A 23,805-nucleotide genomic window follows, 5' to 3' on the forward strand; every position below is an offset into this window, starting at 1 on the left:
GTTCTCCTTTGCTGACAAGAGAAGGTTGGATGGCCTTTTAGTGTTATCCTCTGCTAATGGCAAGGGCTGACTTGTAAAATTTAATTTTCCTCTGTCACGCAGGCGTTGAAGTCTTCCCTGCACCCTCTGGGAAAGCTGCTGAAGGCCTTGACGATAGCTTTTCAGGCAACATATTCTGGGATTGGGGCCAATAGACACTTGCTGACTATGGCACAAGAGGAAGTCAAGTACTATGCCAAGAAAATATGGGACTTTTACCAGTAAGTCAAGCACTCTGAGTCCTTCCAATGGGTATGAGCATAGATGGATTGTGGAGCAGACCATTGGGATAATTTTTTTCAGGTGATAGGCTGCTTTATTTCACAGCATATTTCTTGGGAGAGTTGCTTCAGAATGGTGCTAAAGAGTCAATACCTAATGTCCCATGGACCTAGGAAATGTTTATTATACCCATTGTTCAGTACATGACCCAGGGGCTTTAATGTGACTAAAACTCACTGAGTTATGGCAGCTCAATGAGCTGTTACCTATAATAGACTTCATTTAGATAGGCACAAATATGTGCAAGAGACCTCACTATAGTAACGAGGACAGTGAAGTACATCAGAGCACACAACAGTGGTGTTCGATATCTATGTTTGAATTAAAAATACCTTAAGCTTAACATGCCTCAACAGGAGTTAACAACACATGGTGTAAGAACATTGTTGAGGCTTGGCTGATATGGTACTGACTCTAAAATGAGGTTGTTCAGTTGTGTGGTTGTGCCCATGGGTAATTAAAGACTGGATCAAAGGCATGAGTAGGGTCCTGTTTGTGTCTGAATATCTTTTAGGAGAAGATGCAAGAAATGCTGCGGTAGGCTGAGGCGGGGAGCTCTGCCTCTAGCTGCACTTGGGGTGGTATTGCCTTAAAAATAAGAGGTTGGATAAAAGCTCTGTTGTTATCAGTGTAGTCTTGTGTTCTTGAGGAAAGATGCCAGCTGTGCGATGAGGGGTTGTTTGTCCCAGAGCAGCCTCAGAACAGCAGCCCACCTGATGGGAACAAGTCAGCATAAGAAAGATATTAAGCTACTAGAGAGTTTCCAGAAAAGGGCTACGAAGTTGGTGAAGGGTTTGGAGGGGAAACCGTATAAGGAGAGGCTCAAGTCACTTGGTTTGTTCAGCCTGGAGTAAAGGAGACGGAGAGGAGACCTCATCATGATCTACAGCTTCCTCACAAAGGGAGGAAGAGGGGCAGGCACTGAGCTCTTCTCTCTGGCAAACAATGATAGGACCTGAGTAAATGGCAGGAAGATGTGCCAGGGGAGGTTCAGGTTGGACATCAGGAAAAGGTTCTTCACCCAGAGGGTGCTGGACACTGGAACAGGCTCCCCAGGGAGGTGTCACGGCCTCAACCTGACAGTGTTCAAGAAGAGACTGGACAACGTCCTCAGACACACGGTGTGACCTGTGGGGTGTCCTGTGCAGGGACAGGAGTTGGACTCCATGATCCTTGTGGGCCCACTCCAACTCAGGACATTCTATGATTCTAAGTCAGATTTGATTCAGTTCGTTGAGCTGTGTTCATGAACAGTGCAACGGGGCTGAGAACCTGAACACTGGTTCACGTGGAGGTGTTTCTGAGCTCAGCGCATACCTTGGAAAGCTTATTTCATGCCTCAAGACCTTTTAGATGCAGTGTGGAGAGGGAAACCCACTTTGCTCTGCTGTGCCCCTGGCTAAGTTTCCTAGGCTGATAGTTCTACACCAAAAAAAGGGAACCTCTCCCTAATCCCCACTTTAAGATTATGAATTTTTGGCTTGGAAATATCAAGACAACACCAAGATACTTTTTCTGAGTAGAGTATGAAGATCCTCTGATGTTTGTAGATAGATTAGAGAGTTGATTGGTATGATAGATCCTGAAACCTGATGTCCTTTGAGTGGGAATGCAAGGAGATGGTGCTAGATGCAGACTGGAATTAGGATCTCCAGGGTGAGCACCCTCCTCTTTAGAAGTGATGGAGATTTTTGAAACATGTATTTATTCCTGCCAGCTTCTGCTGGTACTGGAGAAAGCCCTCACACAGTGAAACTTGAATACCGAAACAGCACTGCAAAGATTACAAAGAGATTTACTAATACCTCACTTGATGCTGAGACAGCTGAGCTCCTCACTTGTGAATAACAAATTACCCTTAAAAAAAGGAGGGGTGAAACTAAACCTTGGCTCTGCTCCTCTTCTAGGGGTTTGCTCTGTCTGGCGCTAGAGCAGAAAGGCCAACTGCCCACAAAGTGTGTGGATGGAGATACAAGGTATGTGTCACCACTGGTTGTTTAATTTTAAGCTGTTTGGACATTACTGGTGTCTTCTAAAATACATTAAGTGCTGAACTGATTGTATTTGTCCATTTGAGCCAGGTTTAGTGCCTACACTTTCCTCTGAGTGCAAAGATTTCACTAGTTCTACTTGAAGCATGAGAGCAACTTCTTCTAATCATGTTCTGTAGAAGAACAGAGTGGTGAGTCAGATGGAGGTGTGTGTAGCACACATCCTTGCAAGATTACCCACACCAGCTACCATGCAGTAGCACAGCTGTGTGCAGGATCGTAGTCCCAGCACTACCATGTGCTTTGCATTAGTCACAGGAACTTCTTTGTTGTGGGGATGGTGACTTCCATACCAGCACTGAGAGAAAGGCAGGCCTGGAAATAGGGAGTACAGTGTGAGAAACGTGGCAGAAGAGGTAGAAGACATGATTTTCCTAGAATAAAAGGGTAGGAGTAATTGTGGGAGAGCCAGGTTTTGGGTTTTTGGGGTGGGAAGAAGCATGAGTTGGACTTGATGATCTTTGTGGGTCCCTTCCAACTCAAGACATTCTATGATTCTATGATATTTGTTGAGCTGTCCCCTTTTGGTTTGGACTTCTCTTTGCTCTAATCTGCGGCCATGCCCATGAGGGCTGAATGATGCCAAGAGGTTGGTGGAAAGGTAGACAGCTTCATCTGAATTTATTTGGCCTTCCTTAAGAAACAAAAAGTGCTCTACTGGAACAGCTCAGAAAGAACAGCTGGAGATAGGTCTCTGGTGCTCCAGGTTTCTCCTAGTGACTAAGGAGACCTTGAGGAGAAGCAATACCCTGTCCTGTCCTCCAGCATAAGATGCATCTTCAGCGTGAGAGTGTTCTATAGGTCACTACTGTCCAGCTGTGGCATTGAACTCAAAGATGAAGGAAGGAGGGGAGAATAAGGAGAACACCTTGCAATCTCAGAAGCTGCCTCTTCCATCGTGTCCTGTGTGCCTCAAGGTTGTAGGTCTCACTTCAGGACTCTGCTTTGCTTTTCTTCACCATAGTGACCAGAAGGCACGCAGTGTGGTCCTGCCGCTGATCTTGCCCTGCTTCTACCCAGAGCTTTTCATGCTCTACATGCTCTATCATGAAAGAGAAGACGACCTGTACTGCCAAGGGATCGTGGACCTCAGCCTGTTTCCTGACATCAAGCTGCTAGAGTTTCTGGATGTGCAGAAGTAAGTGACATTTTTTTTGTCCTGGGATGCAACCCTGTGATACCAGCAGGGAAGGTAGGAGCCAGGGAAAGCTCTGGTGGCACAGGAGGAAAGGACATATAACCTGGTCCTGGGTCCATCATTGGCTGTAGCACTGAACTTTTCCCTAGTCTGTCGGAGGAAGTCCTGTCTCAGAGTGTCTGCAATACTGTCTGGAACAACACTGACTAGTGGAAAGCCGCTCTTATCTATCCTAATTTTGATTTTCCTTTAGCAAAAATCTTCTTTTCTAGCTCACCAAACAAATGGTTTGCTCCAACACAGAAGTAATGTGGTTTATAAATGTGTCTCAGAAAGAGCCATAATCCAACAAATAGTACTTCCTATGTAGGCACACAGTCTCAACAAAGGGGAAAGGCTGTGGAGCCAGATGTTTTCTTCACCTATTGCTGCAGCTAGATCCATCTTTAGAAATGATGTGTGAGGACCAATGACTCACACTCAAGAAGCATGTGAGCTTTTCTAACACAGCATCACCTGCAGATTAACAGTTTACGCAAGGTAGCAGAAGACCCAGAGTCTGAATCTGGCAATTTTTTTTCAGTCTAGACTCAGCTGTAGGAATTGAATCTGAAAGTGCGAAAACTCTCCACTGATTATTACAGGAGCATCTGTGAGTAAAATCAACCCTACACTCAGGTCAATAATTCTTCCTGCAGCAGCGTAATGAGAGGAGGAAACACGGCCTCATGCACCTACAAGAATTTAGCATCACCTTGAACAAGGATATAAAACCAGCCAAGACCGACTTAGGGTGGAATTAAGCATGGACATCTGCCTTCTAAATCTTCTCTCTGTGATCTCCTTTCAGACACCTCTGGCCTCTGAAAGATCTCACCCTGACAACCAACCAGGTAAGAAATAACCCTATAGAGGTAGATTTGGTGTGTTAATGAGATGGTGTTGGGGCTACATGTTGGTGCTGGTTAACGATGGAGCTTCACGTGAGTAACCACAGGGCGGACTGCACTCAGAAATCAGAGCTACATGATGTGTGTTGATTTGTTATGATTCGTAGCGACCGCATATGAATTTCCACGGATGGGAATATGAGCTCTGCTTCGTAACATGATGCTCGGTGATGTTTCAAAGACATCTGTTTTCAGACTGGCACTGGAGAAATCTAAGTGTCTCCAGAGCGTTCGTGTCTTCAACAGCTTTAATTTGCTCTCCTTTATGGGCACCAAACATGCTTATTTTCGGTCCAGCGCTGCGGAGCCACGTGGTGGCTCTCAGAGAGATGCTCTTACAGAGGCACAACTCTGTCTCCCTTTCAGAGGCGGTCCCTTATCAAAGACAAGTGTTTCCTCTCTGCCACGGAGTGCTTGCAGAAGCTGATGTAAGTCACCAACCATACCCTCTGATTGACAACTAGAGCTGATGGGGATTTTCTGTATTCTGGGAAATGCTATAAATTTACACCTGTTTACAAAAGCAGAGCTGGGTCGGCCTGCAAGATAATTTAAAGTTGTTTGTGATATTATTTCAGTTGAAAGGAAAAGTAACTTTTTTTTTTATTTTCCCCTAAAAATGTCAAGACCATATCAAGTGTGTTTATATGCAACCCTTCCCTGGCAAATATCTCCCCTTAGTCTTGCGGAGACATTCCTACACAAGGAATAGGACAAGGGGTGATGGTTTAAACTAAAAGAGGGGAGATTCAGGCCAGACATGAGGAAGAAATTTTTTACAGTGAGGGTGTCCCAGTTGCCCAGAGAGGTGGTGATGCCCCATCCCTGGAGACATCCCAGGCCAGGCTGGACGGGGCTCTGAGCAACCTGAGCTGGTGCAGATGTCCCTGCTCATGGCAGGGGGGCACTGGGGGAGCTTTGAAGGTCCCTTCCAACCCAAACTATTCTATGATTCTACACAAAATCTGACTTTAATGAAATGGAGCAACGTCAGTGTGCATAGTAAATTGGGCCTGGTTATGACTGCCTGGTCATGATAGGGCCCATTGCTTTGGACGCTACCTGAGGGTTATCCATCCAGTGTGGCACCCCAAGACGTTAATGTAGCAAAGCGGAGCTCATTTTAAAAAGCTCAGCTTGATTTACTGGCTTGAAGTCCAGCCTAGGGGATGGTGCAGCAGTAACACGTGAAGAAAAATAAAGGGGAGCAGGGAAGTGTTGTGGGATCCATCAGACAGGAGGTCTCAGGTCCCTAAGTACACTAGTCCTGGTGAGAACCTGCCTGTGAAAGCCACTGTGATTTCTTTTCTGGGGAAGGCAGCATGGGCAACATGTTTCTTGGCAGGGAGTTACAGGCAGAAAAAACAACCTTATAGATGTGACAACCACACTAGTCCCCTGCAAGTGGACTCGATGGTTGGACTTGATGATCCTGAGGATCTCTTCCAACCGAAATGATTCTGTGATAAGAGGAATTTGTTGATAGAACTGCCCAAAGTGATTAATGTCATACTCCTTATCTTTTATTTGAGGGATTATGACTGGGGTTAGTCCTGTCTAAAATGAAAAACTGATACTAGGGTGAGCAGGTCGTACTCAGGACTTGGGAAGACTCAAGGTCCATCTGGATGATGTTGTGCCCTGATGATGCCTCCAGGTACAACCTTGTTGATCCCTTTTTCGTGCAGCCATTTGAGATGATTGGCAGAATTTTTTTGTGGCGTGGTGGTCTGCTCCGAGGCTGTTGTTTTTGGTTTGGTTTGGGTTTTTTTTTAGTTCTATGGCTTTATCTCTTTAGCTGTGTAGTAGAAACATCATTAACATGGGTGTTTTCACATTGGCAGCACCACGGTGGATCCCCGGGAGAAGCTGGTGATCCTCCAGAAGACGTATGAGGAGATAGAGAGCACAGTGTCCCGGGTTGTGGAGAAGGATTACAAGCTCCCCATGGATGACCTGTTGCCCCTGCTGATGTACGTTGTATCTCGAGCAAAGTAAGTGGAAGCTTTTCATTTCCCAGCCCCATTGTTGTGTGAGACCTCAGTCCTAGAAAGGACAGGCACGTTTCCAGGCCAAATAGTTGAGATGAAAAACTGGGGTTTGTGTTTTAACATGCTTTTTCCTGAGCTGTAGTTGGGTTTCTGTGTGCTAATGTCTGCCAGCTGTGGTGCGATAATGTTGGTTGTGATACAAAGTGGCTTGGGACTTCATGAGTGCCCACCTCTTATCCGAGTTATCGGGGTTGTCATGGCAAATGTGGTTTTACCTGCACCTCAGATTACCACAGAAAATAGGGAGATGAAGCCTTTGAAGGGCAATTGTTGATGCCTTCAATGCACCACCTATGAAATGTGCATCTTCTATTTTCCTTTCTCATTTGGCCCTGGGATTCAGTTGAGAGATGAGAAAGAACCGGAACACTGACCATTTTCTTTTTTTTTCCTGGCAAATTTGAGTCAAAATCCTTGACTGACTTCCTGGATATGGTTCAAAAAAGGGTGAAATGTTTGTTTAAACTTGGGGCCATGAAATCCAGAAGCTTTTTTGTTGTCGTTTTTTGCTGCAGTCAGGTTGGATGATACGGGTTTATTTGCTTGGCAGCTTTCTTGACTGTAGATGGGAGGGAAGGGGAACAAGAGAGACTGTGTACAATGGAGGAGTTGAAATTTTCTTATGATCGAGCACCTTTGCCGAGATCTAGTTGTGCCAGATACTTCAAGAACTCAGTCTCTAGAAGATCAAGGTGATGCACAAGGAATCAGCAATGGACTCCCTGATCCATGTCTTCCTCTCTCCATACTTTGGTTTCAAACGTATGTCCAGAAACACCAGTGCCCAGAGATTCGTTCTGGTTGTGACCTTTTTTTTTTTTTTTTCCTAGAATACAGCACCTGGGAGCTGAAATCCATCTGATCAGAGACTTGATGGAACCCACCAATCGAGGAGGACTGTATGACTTTCTGTTAACAGCACTGGAGGTAGGGAAATGTTTTCAAGTGACAGTCGCAAGCTGAATTTGTCTTTCTTGAGCAGTAGAGACACTGATGGGTTACAATCTCATTTAACTGGCTGGTACCAGCACCGGTGTGGCCAGCAGGCCCAGGGCAGTGACCGTCCTGTGCTGGGCACTGGGGAGGCCAAACCTCCAATCCTGGGGGCAGTTTTGGGCCCCTCACACCAAAAAAAGCCTTGAGGTGCTGGAGCGAGTTGAGAGAAGGGAACGGAGCTGGGGAAGGGGCTGGAGCACAAGTGTGATGGGAGCGGCTGAGGGACCTGGGGGTTCAGCTGGAGAACAGGAGCTGAGGGGAGACAGGGACACAAAGAAACGGCCTCAAGTTGCGCCAGGGGAGGTTGAGGTTGGATCTGGGGAACAATTTCTTCCCCAAAGGGCTGTGGGGCATTGGAACAGGCTGCCCAGGGCAGTGCTGGAGTCACCATCCCTGGAGGGGTTGGACAGACGGAGATGAGGTTCTCAGGACACGGGTAGTGCCAGGGGTGGGGTAACGGTTGGACTTGATGGTCTTAAAGGTCTTTTCCAACCTAAATGATTCTATTATTTTTACGATTCTATGAATTTTAGAGGCCTAGCACAGGTTATTTCCCTTCTAGTCTAGAGAATATGCTTCTCTTTAATTCATGATGTGGAGATTTAATATTTTGTCTCACCTGTGGGGCAATGTGGATTCACTTCTGTGTGCAAAAGACCAGATTTTGGCCCAGAGTTCCACAACTTCTCCTTAATGGGCTGCTCTGTTCCTTGCCCAGTCGTGCTACGAACACATACAGAGGATGAGACTCCATCAAAGAGAGAACTGTCACGTGAACCACCGCTCCTGAGCCCGAGGACCCAAAGGGAACCTCCTCCCTGCTGCACTTTCTTGACCAAACACTGTTGGATGAAGACGCAATGGAGTCACTGCTGTTCTGGCTTCCTTTAAAAAAGGAAGGATGGTTATTTATCCTTTTGCTGTTTTGTTGTTTTTTTTTTTTTCTAGCTACAATCATAAAGCGCAGATGTAGGGATGCTGTGGGCTAAGCCTTCAATACGCGCCCTCAGCTGGCGTTTGGGCATCGCTTTGCGGAAAGTGGCCACTGTTTCTTTTTATTTCACTTTCCTGCAAATAGCAGCCTGCCTTGAAACCACTTTTAGCTGTTCCCTCAGATGCTCTGATTGTTTTGCACTGGTGAACTGACATGAGGGAGGTTATTGTATAGAAAGCGGTTAAATGGAACCATAAGAAGTGTTTTGGTGGGACTATTTCTGGCTGGCAGAAACAGGACAAACCATCTCCGTGCTCCTAAATGTTCCTGGAGATGGTTTTTTTCCTGTATCCCTAAGAAGGTTTTTCCATTCCTTTTCCTACCTTTGGCAAACTCAGTACTTCTCCGTTGCATTGTAAAGCTGCTATTGACTAATTCTCTGATTTTGTGATACTTAAAAGTGTATATTTATACTCTGCATTAAAGCTCAGGGATGTCACACTCGCACCTTGAACATGCTAGTGCTGCTTTGTAACTCTGCAGGGGTTCGCGTGTGCCTAACAAAAAGGACATAGATTATCCTGGAGTGAGAAATCTCAAATCCTGGTGAGACAAAACATAAACCCACCTGGCTTTCTGCACTGAAAGAGCTGTAAAAACAGTTTTTTGGGTGTTTTTTTATTTTTGTCCTAAGTGCACAGCTTTGTGCTGACAGATCACCCACTGATGCCAGTGGGGCACAAATCAGAATCGGGCTGGGTTTTACGCTGCCTTTATAAAAGGCAAATGGATATTTGGTATCCTGTTTCTACCAGGCAAAAGTTGCATATTAGAGCAAAAGCTCTTTTGAACTAGATTTTAACCTGCTTTTTTTTTCAAAAAAGTTTGATTTTCATTTGTTCAGGTCTGTGACTTCAGAAAAAATAAAAACTCTACAGACTGTTTCGTCCTGTTTATCACAAGTATTATGCTTTAATAAATAGTACATTGATTACAATAGTTAATATATTGGTATGAAAGTATCTTAATGTATGTTTTACAGTAATTTTGTATTTAAATAAAACTGTTTAATTTTTAAGAGAGATTACAGGCTTGCATATGTTTTATTCCCGTGTTGTTGCTATTTTCAGGCATTTGAGAATTTGCTTTCCTCTCTTTAACTTCAAAAAATATGTGGCTCCCCTACTGCCTTGATCATTCATGGCAATGGGGAATTAAAACGACAAATTAGTTTCCTAATGTAACCGTAAGAAGAGACTGCCTCGATAAAACTAATTTTTGTGCTTGTTCCCTGCCAAATCAGTAAGGAGGCCATGGCTTAAACTTCATGATCACTTCCTGCAATTAAACTGCGATTTTTTTACCCCATTTGACCACAATAAGCCTTAGCAAGCATTATGAAGGAAGGGTGTTACGTATCTTCAGAGCTGAAGATTCCGCAGTGCAGAGACAGCTCAGGTCAAGAGAAAATGAGTAGTTGAGACCTATTTTCTTTTGCTTGAACAACTGTTTAGCCATCCTACCACCCTGTCCCATCTTCTTCCTTACCGAAGCTCCCCAGGGAATAGGAACTACCTGCAGAAATGATGCCTCTTGCCTGAGAAAGAAAGAATTTTTGCATCACGGCAAGCTCGCGCCATCCATCCAAACAAGGACGGCGTCTGCTGGACAGTCCAGTGTCTAAACCGGTCCTGGGTCTGTTGAGATACTGAGTTCTCAGTGTAAAAGTTATTATACTTTTGCTGTTTTCAGGCAGCAAAGACAAGCAGTTCCAGCTTCATGGGAATGAAAAAAATAAATAACAAAACCAAACCTGTTCATCTAAGCAAACCCTTTATAAAATTGCAGTGTTTAAAGTGGTTAGTGCCAATACCAGTTACACAGCATGCAGTGAGACTGGTGAGTACAAGACCAAACCCATGCGTTCCCACCGATACAGGGATTTTCAGGTTTAAACCACCGTTCCTCACCTCTCTGAAATCCCACCTTATTAATGTAAAGCAGAAAGCCCCAGCTGCCTGTCTTTGAGAATGTAAACAGCCATAAGTAACAGCTGTGAAGTTTTAATTTCAGAGTTGTTAAAAACTGGCGGTTTTCCAGTCCAAAGAAACACCCTGCCAGAAGGTTGAATCATTAAGATGTAGTCACAGCTGTTTAAAAAAATGAAAGAAAAAAAAAAAAGGTGTGTTTTCTCCATAGTGTGTTCTTCCATGCTCTGGGTATTGATTTTAATTTCAGGTACTATTTCTTACTCCAAATGCAGAACTTCTACTACAAAAAGAGGACATGCAAAATGCACGCAGGTACAAACTCCACAGGATTACCTAGAAAACAAGGAGATTTTTTAGCCTACTGAAGGTTTCTACTATTGCACTTTCTAAACAGAAGGTTCTTAGTTGCTCTTACTGGTTGAAAATTGAGGAGGTTCTTGTGCAGCAATTCAAGTCAGCTCTAAAGGAGCAACTAAAGTTAACAGTGTGCAGCCATTTGTGCTTCTCGGCTTTCTCACCAACCAGTAAAAACAAGAGGGATACTCACTGGAAAGACTTTTTTAGCCCAAAGGTAGCATCCAGGTTGTAAATTGTGCTCTGTAACCATGCAGTAGTGCTATCTGGTGTGTTAACAGCATGGCTTTTTTTTTTAGGAGATAATATGAGGCTACTTGCCAGCTTCCCTGATTAATCGAATCTCCGCTTGATAAAATACTGTGCCTTGAAATGGCGTGGAGAAATGTGAGAGTACATTCAAGTTCTTCCTTTTGAGCTTGGGCAGATCACATGCTTAATTATTAGTGACAGATTTGCTTATCAGGACTCCAGCTTTCCTGATATGTTAAATTTAATCCTGCAGACACGACAGCAGTACAAAGTCCGGCGCTAACCAAGACTTTAAGCTTTAAAGAGATGCCACTGGTCAGGAAAATATTAATAGCACAGTCAAGCTCTTCAACATGCAGGCTACAGCTCAGGCTTCAAGGGCAGCAAACTAATTAGGCTCTTCTTATATTTAAAAAAGCAAAATAAAGCCTGAGCTGCAGCTGGAAGCAGGACAGGTCTTAAAGCAGCTTAGGTGTGACCAGACAAAGCAGAGCTTAACTGCTGGAGCCTGCAGAGCAGGTTTGCTGTCCGTATAGAGGAAATTTGGTGCAGACCACTGTAATCTTGGTGTTCAGCCCTGCCAGACCAAAGCTTGATTCACCGAGAATTCTCTGAATGTAAACTCACCCCTCATATTATAGTATTAGCATGATTTGGGTTTTTCCTTTATCTGTGTGGTTTTTTTCCCCTGTTCAATTACTCTAGATACTCAAAACACCGTCAACTTAAAAAGTATTCAGTCTTACGAATGTACTCTCTCTTCACTCTCCATTAAAGCTTTTTGTACTTAAACTGCAACAGCTATTAAACAGGGAGGAGTCTGTCTTTTTCCAAACACTCCTTTTGCAGAAGGTTCATCTTACAAAGAACCAAATAAATAGGAAGTTAGAGCAGCGCTGTATCTATTGCTGCTTTCAAGTGGTGGAGTAATGCCTCCGGCGGTGGAGAGAGTGACGTCAGGTCTAGTTTCTTGAAATCTTCATTAGCACTCAATGATGTTAACACCTTCACAGCCCGCTTTAAATCAAACACCGCGTGGAGCATGCCCAAGGTGGAGATGGCAGCTTTTGGAGTGTTCTTTGCCGAAGCTTCGTCATCGAGGCCGTTTTCCAAGACAGAAATCCTGTTCTCCGCAATAACTTTGAGGAAGTTGTAGAACTCCTTGTAGTCTATACCCGTGCAAGACTTCATGATCAACTAGGGGAAGAAAAAAAAAAAGCGGCACTGAAATGGAAACAACTCTCTTCTATTTACAGTAAGAATTACAAACCCATATTTTATTAAGCTAGTAACTATCTGGAATCATAAGAAACTATGTTTAATAATATTTTTTGTAATTCTTTACCTTACTTGAAATGCCACTGAGCCCCAAAACCAACACTCTGTTTCTTTTAAGTACCAAATTGCTGGTTTTTGAAAGTATTTTTGAAGGGTATCATCCTAGCAACAGTAACAGCCTCCAGAAATAAAACTTATATTTGTTTCATGCTTAAGATTTTGGAAGATACAAGATACAACACTACTCAGTACAGTAACGTGTTCTGAAAGCATCACTTTGCAGACACAGAAACTTGCTGCCACCTTCACCTTAATCTTGCTTGTCTCAAATTCATCGTTTCATCGTGAATCATCTTCAAATCAGTTCTTCTGTGTTATCTGTCTTAACCAGTTCTGCTGTTTATATGAAAAAGCACTTATATTTTATAAGGAGGAGGTAAATACTACATAAAGGATTGATTTTGATGCTAACACCTCTATAGTTGAACAAGAGTGGTTTAAGCATTAGTTTTTCAGACAATATCCTAACCCCCTCGACATAGCAAATATTCACTGGCACAAGCTTTTCCTTATCTTACTAAAGTAATATTTGATGTCCTGTAAAATTAAAGTCATCACCAATTCCTGCTTCTGTATGAAACGTGTCTTAATTCCAGATGTGAGGTTAAGGACTTGTGTGCCTTAGAACTCACAAGGTGGTGCAATGCACCCTGGAAATATGTGATTTTCAAATAGAGAGCCGTGCAACCAGCATCACGTTGTCATACCTGGCATTGTAGGTGCCAGTCATCCATAGGGTCCTTCCATTCATTGATTTCCCGCTGGACAGCTGCTAATTCATCCTGCAGGAAGCACCACATTATAGCCACGTTGCAGCCATTCACCCAGTTGTGGTTAATGGAAATTGTATCCTCCTGAAGGAATAATTTAGATGGTTATTAGGCTCTTACGTAGCAAAGTGAGAGAAAACAGCTGTAACAACACCAGTGCTGCATAATATAAAATCATATCCTTCAGCAAGGGAAGTGCTGCTTTGGCACCGATACCACCACTGTGCTGAAATGCTGTCTTTTTACTAATGTCCCTGAAAAAAAAATCAAATATTGTTTCATTCTGTAAACTGGCAAATGTCTCTATTTCCTCTGTCTGAGCATAATTTTTAAAGGCACAAAGGTGAGAGGAGGTGGTGGGGAGAAAGGAATAAGTTTGTTAGTCTTGGTTTGTAATCATGAAGATCAATTTGTTAGCATTTTCCATTACTAAATTACAATTTACAGTTAGAAAACAAGATTAACAGAATCATAGAATCATTTCAGTTGGAAGAGACCTTCAGGATCATCGAGTCCAACCATAACCCAACTCTAGCACTAAACCATGTCCCTAAGAACCTCATCTAAATGTCTTTTAAACCCCTCCAGGGATGGTGACTCCACCAACTGCCCTGAGCAGCCTGTTCCAATGCCTGACAACTCTTCCCATGAAGAATTTTTTCCTAATATCCAATCTAAACCTCCCCTGGCACAACTTGGGCCTCACCATAAGCCCATCTCACCCAGCATTCTATTTCTTAGTGTTTAGTAGCATCTAATGAGGAAAAGCATATGAAAAGAGGGTGCAGACAGCTTCTTCAATTGTACAATCTCCCAGCTTCTAGTGGTCAATGACCCAAGGAGCTCATAAGTTCAGTTTTGCTTTTAGCCACCATCTCATGTAGCTACTGATAAGATTTTTTCCTCCCAAATATCTACATTTTTTGCAGCCCAGTTACGACTTTTGGCATCCACAACACGCTGTGGCAATAAAAAAAGCTTGACCTGATCCAAGCCTGTTGCCTGATTGTCTCTCTACATTATGGAAAAAAAAAAAAAAAATCGGTATCGATGATTTTACCAGATTGTAAACCTGATGATGCCATCCGCTGGGGATGAAGACTATTTCTCCTGCTTCCTGCACAATTTCAACAGGGGGTTGGCTTTGGTCGTAGCGAGGGTAAACGCTCCTGTCCTGAAGATTGGGCGCAGTCACGTCGAAGGGCAAGTTGCCGTGGCGGTCTTTGAGGTATTCTTCCTGTCCCGCGGGGTACAACAACCATTTCTTTCTCCCGCATATGTTGGCTGACCAGCTATAGGAACGGAAGACATCAGCGTGGAATGGAGTCCTGTGGGGAAAGAAAAAAAAAAATCAGATGTTAAAGTAAAACACAAGATTTAAAAGCTGTAAGATCAATTAAAGTCTGTGAGAATCAAACAGACACACAGAAATCAACCTTTACAGTGCAAACCTGACCCCAAACTGTCAACCCTTTCATTTAATTTTGACTGCTTCAAGTATTAAAATGCCACTATAGCTACACAGTATTGCAGTATTTTCTACCCTCTGTGCTTCTCTATCAGTTAGTTTTGAATCTGATCCATAAATACCTCAAAGGCAGGAGATTCTGTGGTGTGAACTCATGAGAATATTGTAAATGCTACTTTATCACCTGGACTTAATTTTTCACCTGCAAAATATTTAACCAACTCATCGGTGCCTCTCCAAGGCTTTTGTTGACTGTGCAAATCACTAGCGGATGAGAATCCCCAAGGAGTTTCTGCTTTAAAACCTTATATAAGCTGGCTGACAACTTTTGGAGATTTAGCATGCACAAGTCAGGGCTTTTTGAAGTGCAAAAGCACTTCGACTGCATAAGGACAGCTCAAATTCAGAAATAAATGAGCTGTTTGAGAAACAAGACTGGGTTCAAGTACAACAGTATGGCCACACGCTCCTTCTGCAGCATGATGCTATCACAGAATCATTGTGGTTGGAAAAGACCCTCAGGATCATCAAGTCCAACCATAACCCACCCCTGGCACTACCCCATGTCCCTGAGAACCTCAACTCCACGTCTGTCCAACCCCTCCAGAGATGGTGACTCCAGCACTGCCCTGGGCAGCCTGTTCCAATGCCCCACAGCCCTTTGGGGAAGAAATTGTTCCCCAGATCCAACCTCAACCTCCCCTGGCGCAACTTGAGGCCGTTTCTTTGTGTCCCTGTCTCCCCTCAGCTCCTGTTCTCCAGGCTGAACCCCCAGCTCCCTCAGCCGCTCCCATCACACTTGTGCTCCAGCCCCTTCCCCAGCTCCGTTCCCTTCTCTGAACTCACTCCAGCACCTCAGGGCCTTTCTTGAAGAATAACAGAATAACAGAAACCACACTGGCTTACCATGAACCTTTAGGTCCCATGTAGACAAACCGATAATCATCCACAGCTACAGCATCCCAGTATTCATTCAGCCAGTCAGATGAGAAATACACAGGGGTTGTATAAACATCTTGCTCCGGGAAAGCTCTTAAAAAGATAATGGGTTGGGAACTGGTCTCAGAAAAATTCAGTGTTGCCCATTCTACTTCAGTTTCCAAAACCCAGATACAGAGACTAATCAGGTCTTTAGCAGGCCATTAATTAGCTGCCATCTCCTTTATTTCAATGACAGCTCGAATTTGCACACAATAGTGTTTTTCTGTCTCCCAGAAAAGCTGTGAAGATTAACTACTATTTGGGAGACTCCTCCTAATTACGACAAAGACAGTTCCTAATAAAAACATTCTCTTTAGATGAGATGCCTGCAAGAGTGGTTGTCCAACTGGATCACAGAATAGTTTGGGTTGGAAGGGACCTTCAAAGCTCATCTAGTCCAAACTTCCTCTATTGTAAGTCACCGGCACACTCAAAAATGAAAACAAGGTGATCACGAGAAAGTTGGATTAAGAGCAGGAAGGAAGAAGATATTTGAGTGAAAAGACATAAAAATCCTATGCGGACATGAGGGATGGACAATGCATCCACCTTGCAAGCAGGAGGCTGGAGGACAAGGAAAGCCAGAACAGGGTGAACTTTAATGTCTGGGAAGGTTAAGAGAAAAGAAAATGGAGAATAAAGGAGCAGAAATATCCCCCTTCTTTTTAAGAAGGTTCATGCTGTAGCAGTTAAACAAAAGTCAAATGTTCCAGCCACATGGGATAACAGGCATTTAAAACAGAGATAGAATGCAAAGTGCTCAAGATCATCAGCCTCATCAGAAAACAACTCATTTAAGGATCTTGCTGTGTGAAATACGCCAAGAACTGTGTGGTACAAACCTGATATATCTCTTACCTGCTCAGGTGCCAGTCCTTCAGATAAAGGCACCCACGGGATGACCGGTAGCCGTTTTTAATGTACTCTTTCCAGTAATTTACATATTCCTTGAAGGGGAGCTGCTCCTTCGGGTTAGAATTGTACTCTTTGACATCACAGTTGGCGACAGGTACCACAGCCTCTCCTGAAATATAAACTCTTTGAGCCCACGTGGGGACAGAATAATTGACGCTGAAACTGAAGTCACTTAACTCTATCCACTGGCAGCGGTCTCTAATTTCTGTGTCTTCTGATGCTAAGCACAGCACAAACACATAAAGCAACAATACCTGCCCCAGCTCTCACTCCCAGCACCATAATTCAAAGCGAACATGATTCAGATAATAAGTTATTTATTGAGTGGGACCTGAATTTTCCTATTAAACTACATTAGGAGAGTGGTATTGATTCCTGTTAAATATACTAATATTTTACAGCCTGAAGAGATATTTCACTGTAACTGCAGAATATTTTCCCCTTGCCTTGGGCAAGTGTGATGCTGCTCTTGAAGTTAAAGTTAAGTAGCTATATAACTTGGTATGGTTAAATTATATAACATTTTTTGTTTTATTTCATTAGGGGAATAAATTCGAGATTGGAATCTGTGAAACAAAGTGTCAGTAAATGTAGAAAGTGAACTTAGAAAAGTCTGGAGAATTGCTTGGTTTTGTCTACTGGTTCTATTTCCAAGATTAAAAAGAAAAAAGCCGTGTCATTTAACATACGTGTTTTAATTAGGTATTAAAAGTGTCATGACTTACCAAACTTCTGCAGCAGATGATCAAAGTCAGGCTTTCCATCCCAAGTAACCCAGTTTCTCCTGCTGCCCCAGTCCTCAGTGAATTTAGCCGAGAAAATACAGGGGTGGTTGGGAATCAAATAATCCCGGAAAAAGTCTGAGTAAGTGAATGATTCTACTTTTTCAATAAAGTCAACGTGTCCTCCGCAGAACGCGCCCTGAGATGAACTGTTGTAGTCACGAAAAAAGGCAGTGGAACAGGCGAATGTTGCCCTGTCCATGCAGGCTGGATACTCTTCCTGGCCAAGACTGCGTTGACCAGACGCTACCCCATAAACCCAAAACCAAAGAAAACTGCTTTAAAACATGACTTGAGTCTTTAAATCCATGAAAACTCATGGGAAAATATAAATGGCCAGAGGTAAAACAAGAAGTCGTGCAAGTGCATCCCACCACGTTGGGCTAATAACGATGTTCCGTAATTTATGAAGTTTAATGCCGGTGGGATTTCTGACAACAAAGTCACCCTATGGATGGTGAAGATGTTGCTCTTCCCTCATCGCCTTCTTGCCAGGGCGACCACGCTCTCCGAGGATGACCAACAAAGGCTGGTTCCTTCCTAAAACAGCAGAAACATTTATGTCAGTGGGATATTCCTGCTAATTGAATTAACTCCAGTGGTGGAGGGAGGGAAACCCCAGAAATATTTGGGGCCCTGGGAAGCCCCTGCAGCCCAGTGACTCTATTGGGGTTCATCCCTTTATCAAGAGAACACACAAGCTCTTGCACTCCCCACCCTCCCTAGACCTTTGTCTATGGGCCAGGCAGAAATTATAGGTTTTTTTTTTTTAAAAAGACAAATAATAGTAAACAAAAGGGAGGTGTACGGAGAGAGGAAGACTTGGGCTCAACCCTTTGTCAGGAGAAGATAAAAGCTCTGGCACGCCCCTACTTTTTCTGGACCTTTTTCTATGGGCCAGGCAGCAATTCTAGTTTTTTTTTTTTTTAAAAAAAAAAAAAAAAAAAAAAAGGTAAATAATAGTAAATAAAAAGGGAGGTGTCTGGGGATGGAGAGGGAGACTGAGCCTGGGGCTCACACCTTTGTCAGGAGAAGATTTAAGCTCTGGCACCCCCTTACACTCCCTGACCTTTTTCTACGAGCCAGGAAATAATTATAGGTTAAAAAAGGTAAATAACAGTAAATAAAAGGGAGGTGTCTGAGGATGGGAGGGGGAGACTGAGCCTGGGGCTCACACCTTTGTCAGGAGAAGATTTAAGCCCACACCCCCACCCCTAACCTCCCCAGACTTTTCTCTATGGGCCAGGCAGCAATTATAGGTTAAAAAAAGATAAAAATAGTAAATAAAAGGGAAGTGTCCGAGGAGACTGAGCACAGAGAGGGAGGGAGGAGGCCCGAGGGCAAATGAGGCCACATAACCTGCCGGGATGGGCTTCAGGAGAGGGGAAACAGCGGGGGCGACGGGGACACCGGGGTGTTCAGAGGGGTGGAGCCGCCATGAGGTAACTCGCCCCTCACGGAGCTCCGGGGGGAGACCCGGACGCCACAGGGCGTCGCACACGCCCTCCCCGCTTCGGCCTCTCGATCCCCCCGCGCGTCCGCGGGAGCTGAGAGGACAGCGGGGGAACCGATACTCACCCCCGTCCCCCGAGCGAGGCAGGACCCCGGGGCGAACGGCGGAGGGGACACACTCACCCCCGCGGCCGCTCCCGGAACCTCCGCGCTCGGCGAGCGGAGCCCGGGAAGGGACGGATGAGCAAGGGGGCGCAGCGGCGCGCGTCTCGGCCAATAGGAGTGGGCGGCGGCGAGCGTCTCAGCCAATAGGAGCGGGCGGCCGGCGCAGGCGCGGAGCGTCGGTGCGGGGGTGAGCGCCGGCTGCGCTGAGGTGGGTTCGGGGCCGGGCCTGAGGGGTATGGGGAGGCTGGGAAGGTTTAGGAGGGTTTAGGAAGGTTTAGGAGGGTTTAACCGGGATTAGCCGAGGTTTGGGGGAAAGGTGGAGGTTGGTAGAGGTGTAAAAAGGGTGGTTTGGCCTAAGCCTGAAGATGGAGAGGTTGGCGTTGGCCTAGTGAAGGGAATGAGGATCTGGCGGGGGAGAGTTGTAGGAGGGGGGATTGAGATTGATTTATAGATAGGGGAAGGATTAGACATGAAGGAGGGAGGTGGGTCTGGCCTTGGGGAAGGTGTGGGGGTTTTAGTAGAATAGAATAGACTGGTTTAGTTGGAAGGGGCCTACAGTGATATCTAATCCAGCTGCCAGAGCAGTTCAAGGCTGAACAAAAGTTAAAGTGTGTTGTTAAGAGCAACGTCAAAATGCTTGTGAAACACCACCAGGCCTGGGGCATTGACCACCTTTCTAGGAAGCCTGTTCCACTGTTTGACGGTCCTCTTGGTAAAAAAATGCTTCTAAATGCTGAGTCTAAACCTCCCCTTCCGCAGCTTTGAACCAATTTCATGTTCTCTCACTGGTGACCAGGGATATTGGGAATGATTTCTTCCCAGAAAGGGCTGTGGGGCATTGGAACAGGCTGTCCAGGGCAGTGGTGGATACCATCCCTGGAGGGGTTGGACAGACGGAGATGAGGTTCTCAGGGACATGGGGTAGTGCCAGAAGTGGTTTCACGGTTGGACTGGATGATCTTGAGGGGCTTTTCCAACCAAAATGATTCTGTGATCAGAGAGCTCTAGGGATCAGTTTGCCTTACAGCTGTGGCAGAGGAAAAGATGAGGATTGTGGTGGAGCCTGGCCAGGCAGCGGTGGGGAGAAGAGGATTTTGGGTGACTGACCTACAGCTTTCCATAGTAGGAGCAGGGAAAGAACGGTGTCTCTTCTGGTAAAGGGAAAAGGACCAGGACTGGGGAAAGATCTGGTGTAGCAGGTGACTGTGTTGTATTTGGGATTATGAGAAGGAAGACTGTAGTGGGAAAATGCAAGAGAAAAGGATGGAAATGTTTTTTGGAAGGGGGCAGTTCTTGCTTGGGGTAAGTGTCCAGAAGAGGCTATGAAGTTGGCGAAGGGTTTGGAGGGGAAGCTGTATGAGGAGCGGCTGAAGTCACTTGGTTTGTTCAGCCTGGAGAAGAGGAGACTGAGAGCAGAGCTCATGGCGGCTGCAGCTTCCTCAGCAGGGGAGCAGGAGGGGCAGGAACCAAACTCTTTAGTGACCAATGACAGGACCCGAGAGAGTGGCAGGAAGATGTGCCAGGGGAGGGTCAGGTTGGGCATGAGGAAAAGGTTCTTCACCCAGAGGGTGCTGGACACTGGAACAGGCTCCCCAGGGAGGTGTCACGGCCCCAACCTGACAGTGTTCAAGAAGAGACTGGACAATGTCCTCAGACACATGGTGTGACCTGTGGGGTGTCCTGTGCAGGGACAGGAGTTGTACTCGATGATCCTTGTGGGTCCCTTCCAACTCAGGACATTCTGTGATTCTAAGGAGATAGATAATGGATCTTGGGAATGGCATTGGGGAAGGAGAAGGGTTGTGGGAGGGAAAAAGGGGGACAGAGGAGGGTTCACTCCTGAGTTAGGGCAGTGGAGCAAGGTTTGGGAACTGTAGATGTGTCTGTTTTGGGTTGGGGAGGTGGAGACAGGCTCAAGATTGAAAGGAAGGCTGATGAGCTTTAACCTGAATGCTGAGGTGATGGTGTGGGTTAAAAGGTGGAAACTGAGGCTGTTGATTGGAATTTGTTCTTCTATAAAGTTGCTTTGTGTCAGAAATTGAATGAGGTCAAGATTTTTAATTTTTGTTTTCCATAGAAGGATGGAAACATGTTGATGTGGAGAGGTGCCTCAGTCTAGAGCTGCTCTTTAGTGGGGATCTGTTGATCTTTTGAGATGAGGGGAACTGAATTTCTTTGTGTGCCGTAGTAGGGAGCTACTGTGTGGCTTTTCCTGCTACACCTCTTGGATGGTCACCCCGAGTATTTTGTGTCTTGTAGCATCATTTGGAGAATCATAGAGTTAGAAACCTTGTGGAACTGCGTCTTAGGCCTTTATTTAAGAACGAGGAGAGAGTCACTTTTTGGGCCTTATAAACATTTTTATTATGAGAGCTGTTGGGCTCACAGAAGCATTAAGTTCATTATTTGCCAGATGGTAGGTTTGGGAATAAACCACCAAAGATAATGACCCTATGGAAATTTGGAGGACAGAAAGCAAACAAACACTAACGCATTAGAAACGTGTGCAGAAATGTTCTGCAGATAATTAGCAAGGGCAGATGAGAAGAATCTCATGACTGAGTTTTGGAGGCTCTGAGATAGACACATTGTGAAGAGACCATGTTCTGCTGAGCTGGCAACACCTTCTCCTAGTGTATGTGACATCTCCTCGCACCCGGGGTAATTAGTAATGCTTCCAGTTAATTGAATGATCTCAAAGCACTTCACAAGAGAAGGTGAGTCATGTCCTTTTTATAGAAGCAGCCGCTGAGTTATACGTTAGGTAAAGAATCTATACAATGTTGTGGTGACGCTGCCGGAAATATAAATCACGTCTCTTTGCTGCTGATCCAAGTTCTTGCTCTGTGCTGCTGTATGTGGTACCGCACTCGGTTCATGGGACAGGTGTGTCGAAAACACAGACTTTTTGCTAAAAAAAGAGGCGATTTACAGGATGTGGATAATGTGTTGATGAGAGAGACTATGTGTGTGTCTGCCGGGCTGTAGGAAAATGTGTAGGCAAACATACGTTCCTTTAAAAAATATGAAGGAATTTATTGTGAAATCATTTAGATGTCTCCTCCTCTTTCGCTGCATACAGGGAAGTGGTTTAAGGGCTGTAACCCTCCCAAGTTTATAAATATTCCTGACTCTACACGTAATTGGAAGCCATTTGCTTATTTGATTTTTTTCTTTTTTCTGACAACTTATTCCTTTGCATGTTATTCTAAAGGACTTATATCTGTTGGTTGGAATTTTTTTGTTTTTCTTTTTGGGGTGCAAGCACTGGGATGAAATGCTTTATTGCAGGTGAGGCTTTTATCACCATGTTTTACAAACCCATGAATATTCCATGTCTTGTTGTACAAGGAGGAATAGAATGGGAATGACATGGATGCTGAATTTTAAGTGGTGGCATCAAAACAAAGTCATGGGAGGAGGAGAGGAGAGAGATCCTGGATTTTGAGTAACAGTTCCTTATAGTAAACCAGCTGTGTGAGTGGCAGGAGGCCTCTAGCTCCATGTTTCTGAAATGTGAGCGTCAAAATTTTAGGAAATACAGGGGAAAAAAAAAATCTTTTCGTTTTGAGGGACAGCAGCTGAGCTATTTGATCTTCAGCGGTGAGCTGTTAACATCAGAGGTGAGGTTGGTATATTTAACACTTCATTGCACAGCTCAAGGCAAGATTTGGTTTTTAAAAAGGCAAAATGCTGCCAGGAGATAAGATCAAGAAGTTCCTTTAATATTGAGGAGAACAGAATAACAAAAGGTACAGGATAATGATGGTTTTTAACTGCTCAAAAACTAATCACAGTTAATACCCGACATTATATGACACAATGTGTGAGTGTCATAGATGAAATACATATTTAATGCCTTTTTGCAGATAATTTCACATAGTTGTGACCGTTTCTTCCTTTTTTATTTGACATTGGGACAACTTCTCATGTGTTTTAATCCAGCTCCTTGAAGCCTTGTGTTAAATTATAGTATGCTGGTGATAAATGTTATGTAGAGTTGATGACTGTTTTCATTGTTGAATAAAATCAGTCTCGGTTATCCTTATATCCATCTATATACCTGCAAAGTTCAACTTTCTTCACTGCGAGAGAGATGGAAGGAAAAAAGAAAAGTCGTGTAGATCTGATGCTAATGAAAACGTCATTATATTGGGGAAAAATGTGCCGGGACAACGAATGGATTTAATTACCGAATGGGTTTAATTACCAAATGGATTTTTGCTTGGAAATTCTGGCCTCAGGCACAGAAAGGAGCTGATGAAGCCTTTAAGCTGTCAGGTGAGTCAAAAGTCATATGACCCAAGGTGCATACACGTAAAAAAAAAAATACATATATACACACACAGGTCAAGTGATTGCCTCCTTTTTTCTCCTGGACTGAGAGGACTTGTTTTGCTCTTAGATCCAGGGTTAAATATCCATTCTCTATTCTTCATCTGGTTTTTCTCTTTGGTAACGGCCATAGTAGGATTTTTTGCTTTAGCTTCAGGGTTTGTTGTTTTTTTTTTTTAAGCTCCTTTTTTTTGGATTTTGAAGAGAAAGAAATACTCAGGAAAAAATTCTGCTTACAGATGGACAGTTCTGGAAAGGCAGCAGCCCCAAAAAGGCTGGCTGGGAGTTTTACATCTACAAACAGAGGTAAGGAGCTTCAGATATGGTTTAGGAAGATTTTTTTTTTTTTATGGCACACTTGGGAGACTGCATCAGACATTAATATTTTCACAACTTTAAGGGGTAGAGAGAAAACACTGTCTTGATGCGGAGCTTGGGTAGAGTTTGTGGAAGTCTTCACGTGTGGTAATGGTCTCTAGGATGAGATTTTATGAGAGTTTAAGGGTCATTTGCTTGTTTACAACTTTGTCTTGCGTGGCTGTGCCTGGTCGGAGGTTTCTG

The 23,805-nt window shown here is 44.3% G+C and overlaps 3 protein-coding genes across 7 annotated transcripts in view; 2 read left to right on the forward strand and 1 right to left on the reverse strand.

Annotated features, from left to right (window-relative positions):
* Nucleotides 1–9,430, forward strand: part of ALS2CL (ALS2 C-terminal like) — a 50,861-nt gene extending 41,431 nt beyond the window's left edge. For all 4 annotated transcript variants that reach the window (XM_065627561.1, XM_065627563.1, XM_065627562.1 and 1 more), the window contains exons 19-26: nt 103–260; nt 2,229–2,297; nt 3,337–3,510; nt 4,361–4,403; nt 4,827–4,888; nt 6,305–6,454; nt 7,342–7,438; nt 8,226–9,430. In XM_065627561.1, coding sequence (XP_065483633.1) covers nt 103–260; nt 2,229–2,297; nt 3,337–3,510; nt 4,361–4,403; nt 4,827–4,888; nt 6,305–6,454; nt 7,342–7,438; nt 8,226–8,297 — 825 coding nt within the window. In that variant the 3' untranslated portion in view covers nt 8,298–9,430. The remainder of the gene's footprint in view (nt 1–102; nt 261–2,228; nt 2,298–3,336; nt 3,511–4,360; nt 4,404–4,826; nt 4,889–6,304; nt 6,455–7,341; nt 7,439–8,225) is intronic.
* On the reverse strand, nt 9,396–18,964 carry JMJD4 (jumonji domain containing 4). 2 transcript variants are annotated; one of them, XM_065627565.1, is made up of 7 exons: nt 18,871–18,964; nt 17,236–17,832; nt 16,454–16,619; nt 15,521–15,646; nt 14,207–14,474; nt 13,084–13,230; nt 9,396–12,235 (listed from the first exon to the last, which is right to left on the reverse strand). In XM_065627565.1, the coding sequence occupies exons 2-7, from the start codon at nt 17,492–17,494 to the stop codon at nt 11,924–11,926; spliced, it is 1,278 nt and encodes a 425-aa protein (XP_065483637.1). In that variant the 5' UTR covers nt 17,495–17,832; nt 18,871–18,964; the 3' UTR covers nt 9,396–11,923. The 2 variants fall into 2 exon arrangements, with proteins under 2 accessions (XP_065483637.1, XP_065483638.1); XM_065627566.1 differs by having other exon boundaries at nt 18,928–18,958.
* Nucleotides 18,965–19,077: 113 nt separating this feature from the next.
* Nucleotides 19,078–23,805, forward strand: part of SNAP47 (synaptosome associated protein 47) — a 31,114-nt gene continuing 26,386 nt past the window's right edge. The window contains exon 1 of the mRNA XM_065628801.1: nt 19,078–19,117. The gene's annotated coding sequence lies outside the window, so the exon portion shown is untranslated. The remainder of the gene's footprint in view (nt 19,118–23,805) is intronic.

This window comes from Caloenas nicobarica, chromosome 2 (assembly GCF_036013445.1).
Source record: "Caloenas nicobarica isolate bCalNic1 chromosome 2, bCalNic1.hap1, whole genome shotgun sequence".
NCBI lineage: Eukaryota > Metazoa > Chordata > Aves > Columbiformes > Columbidae > Caloenas > Caloenas nicobarica.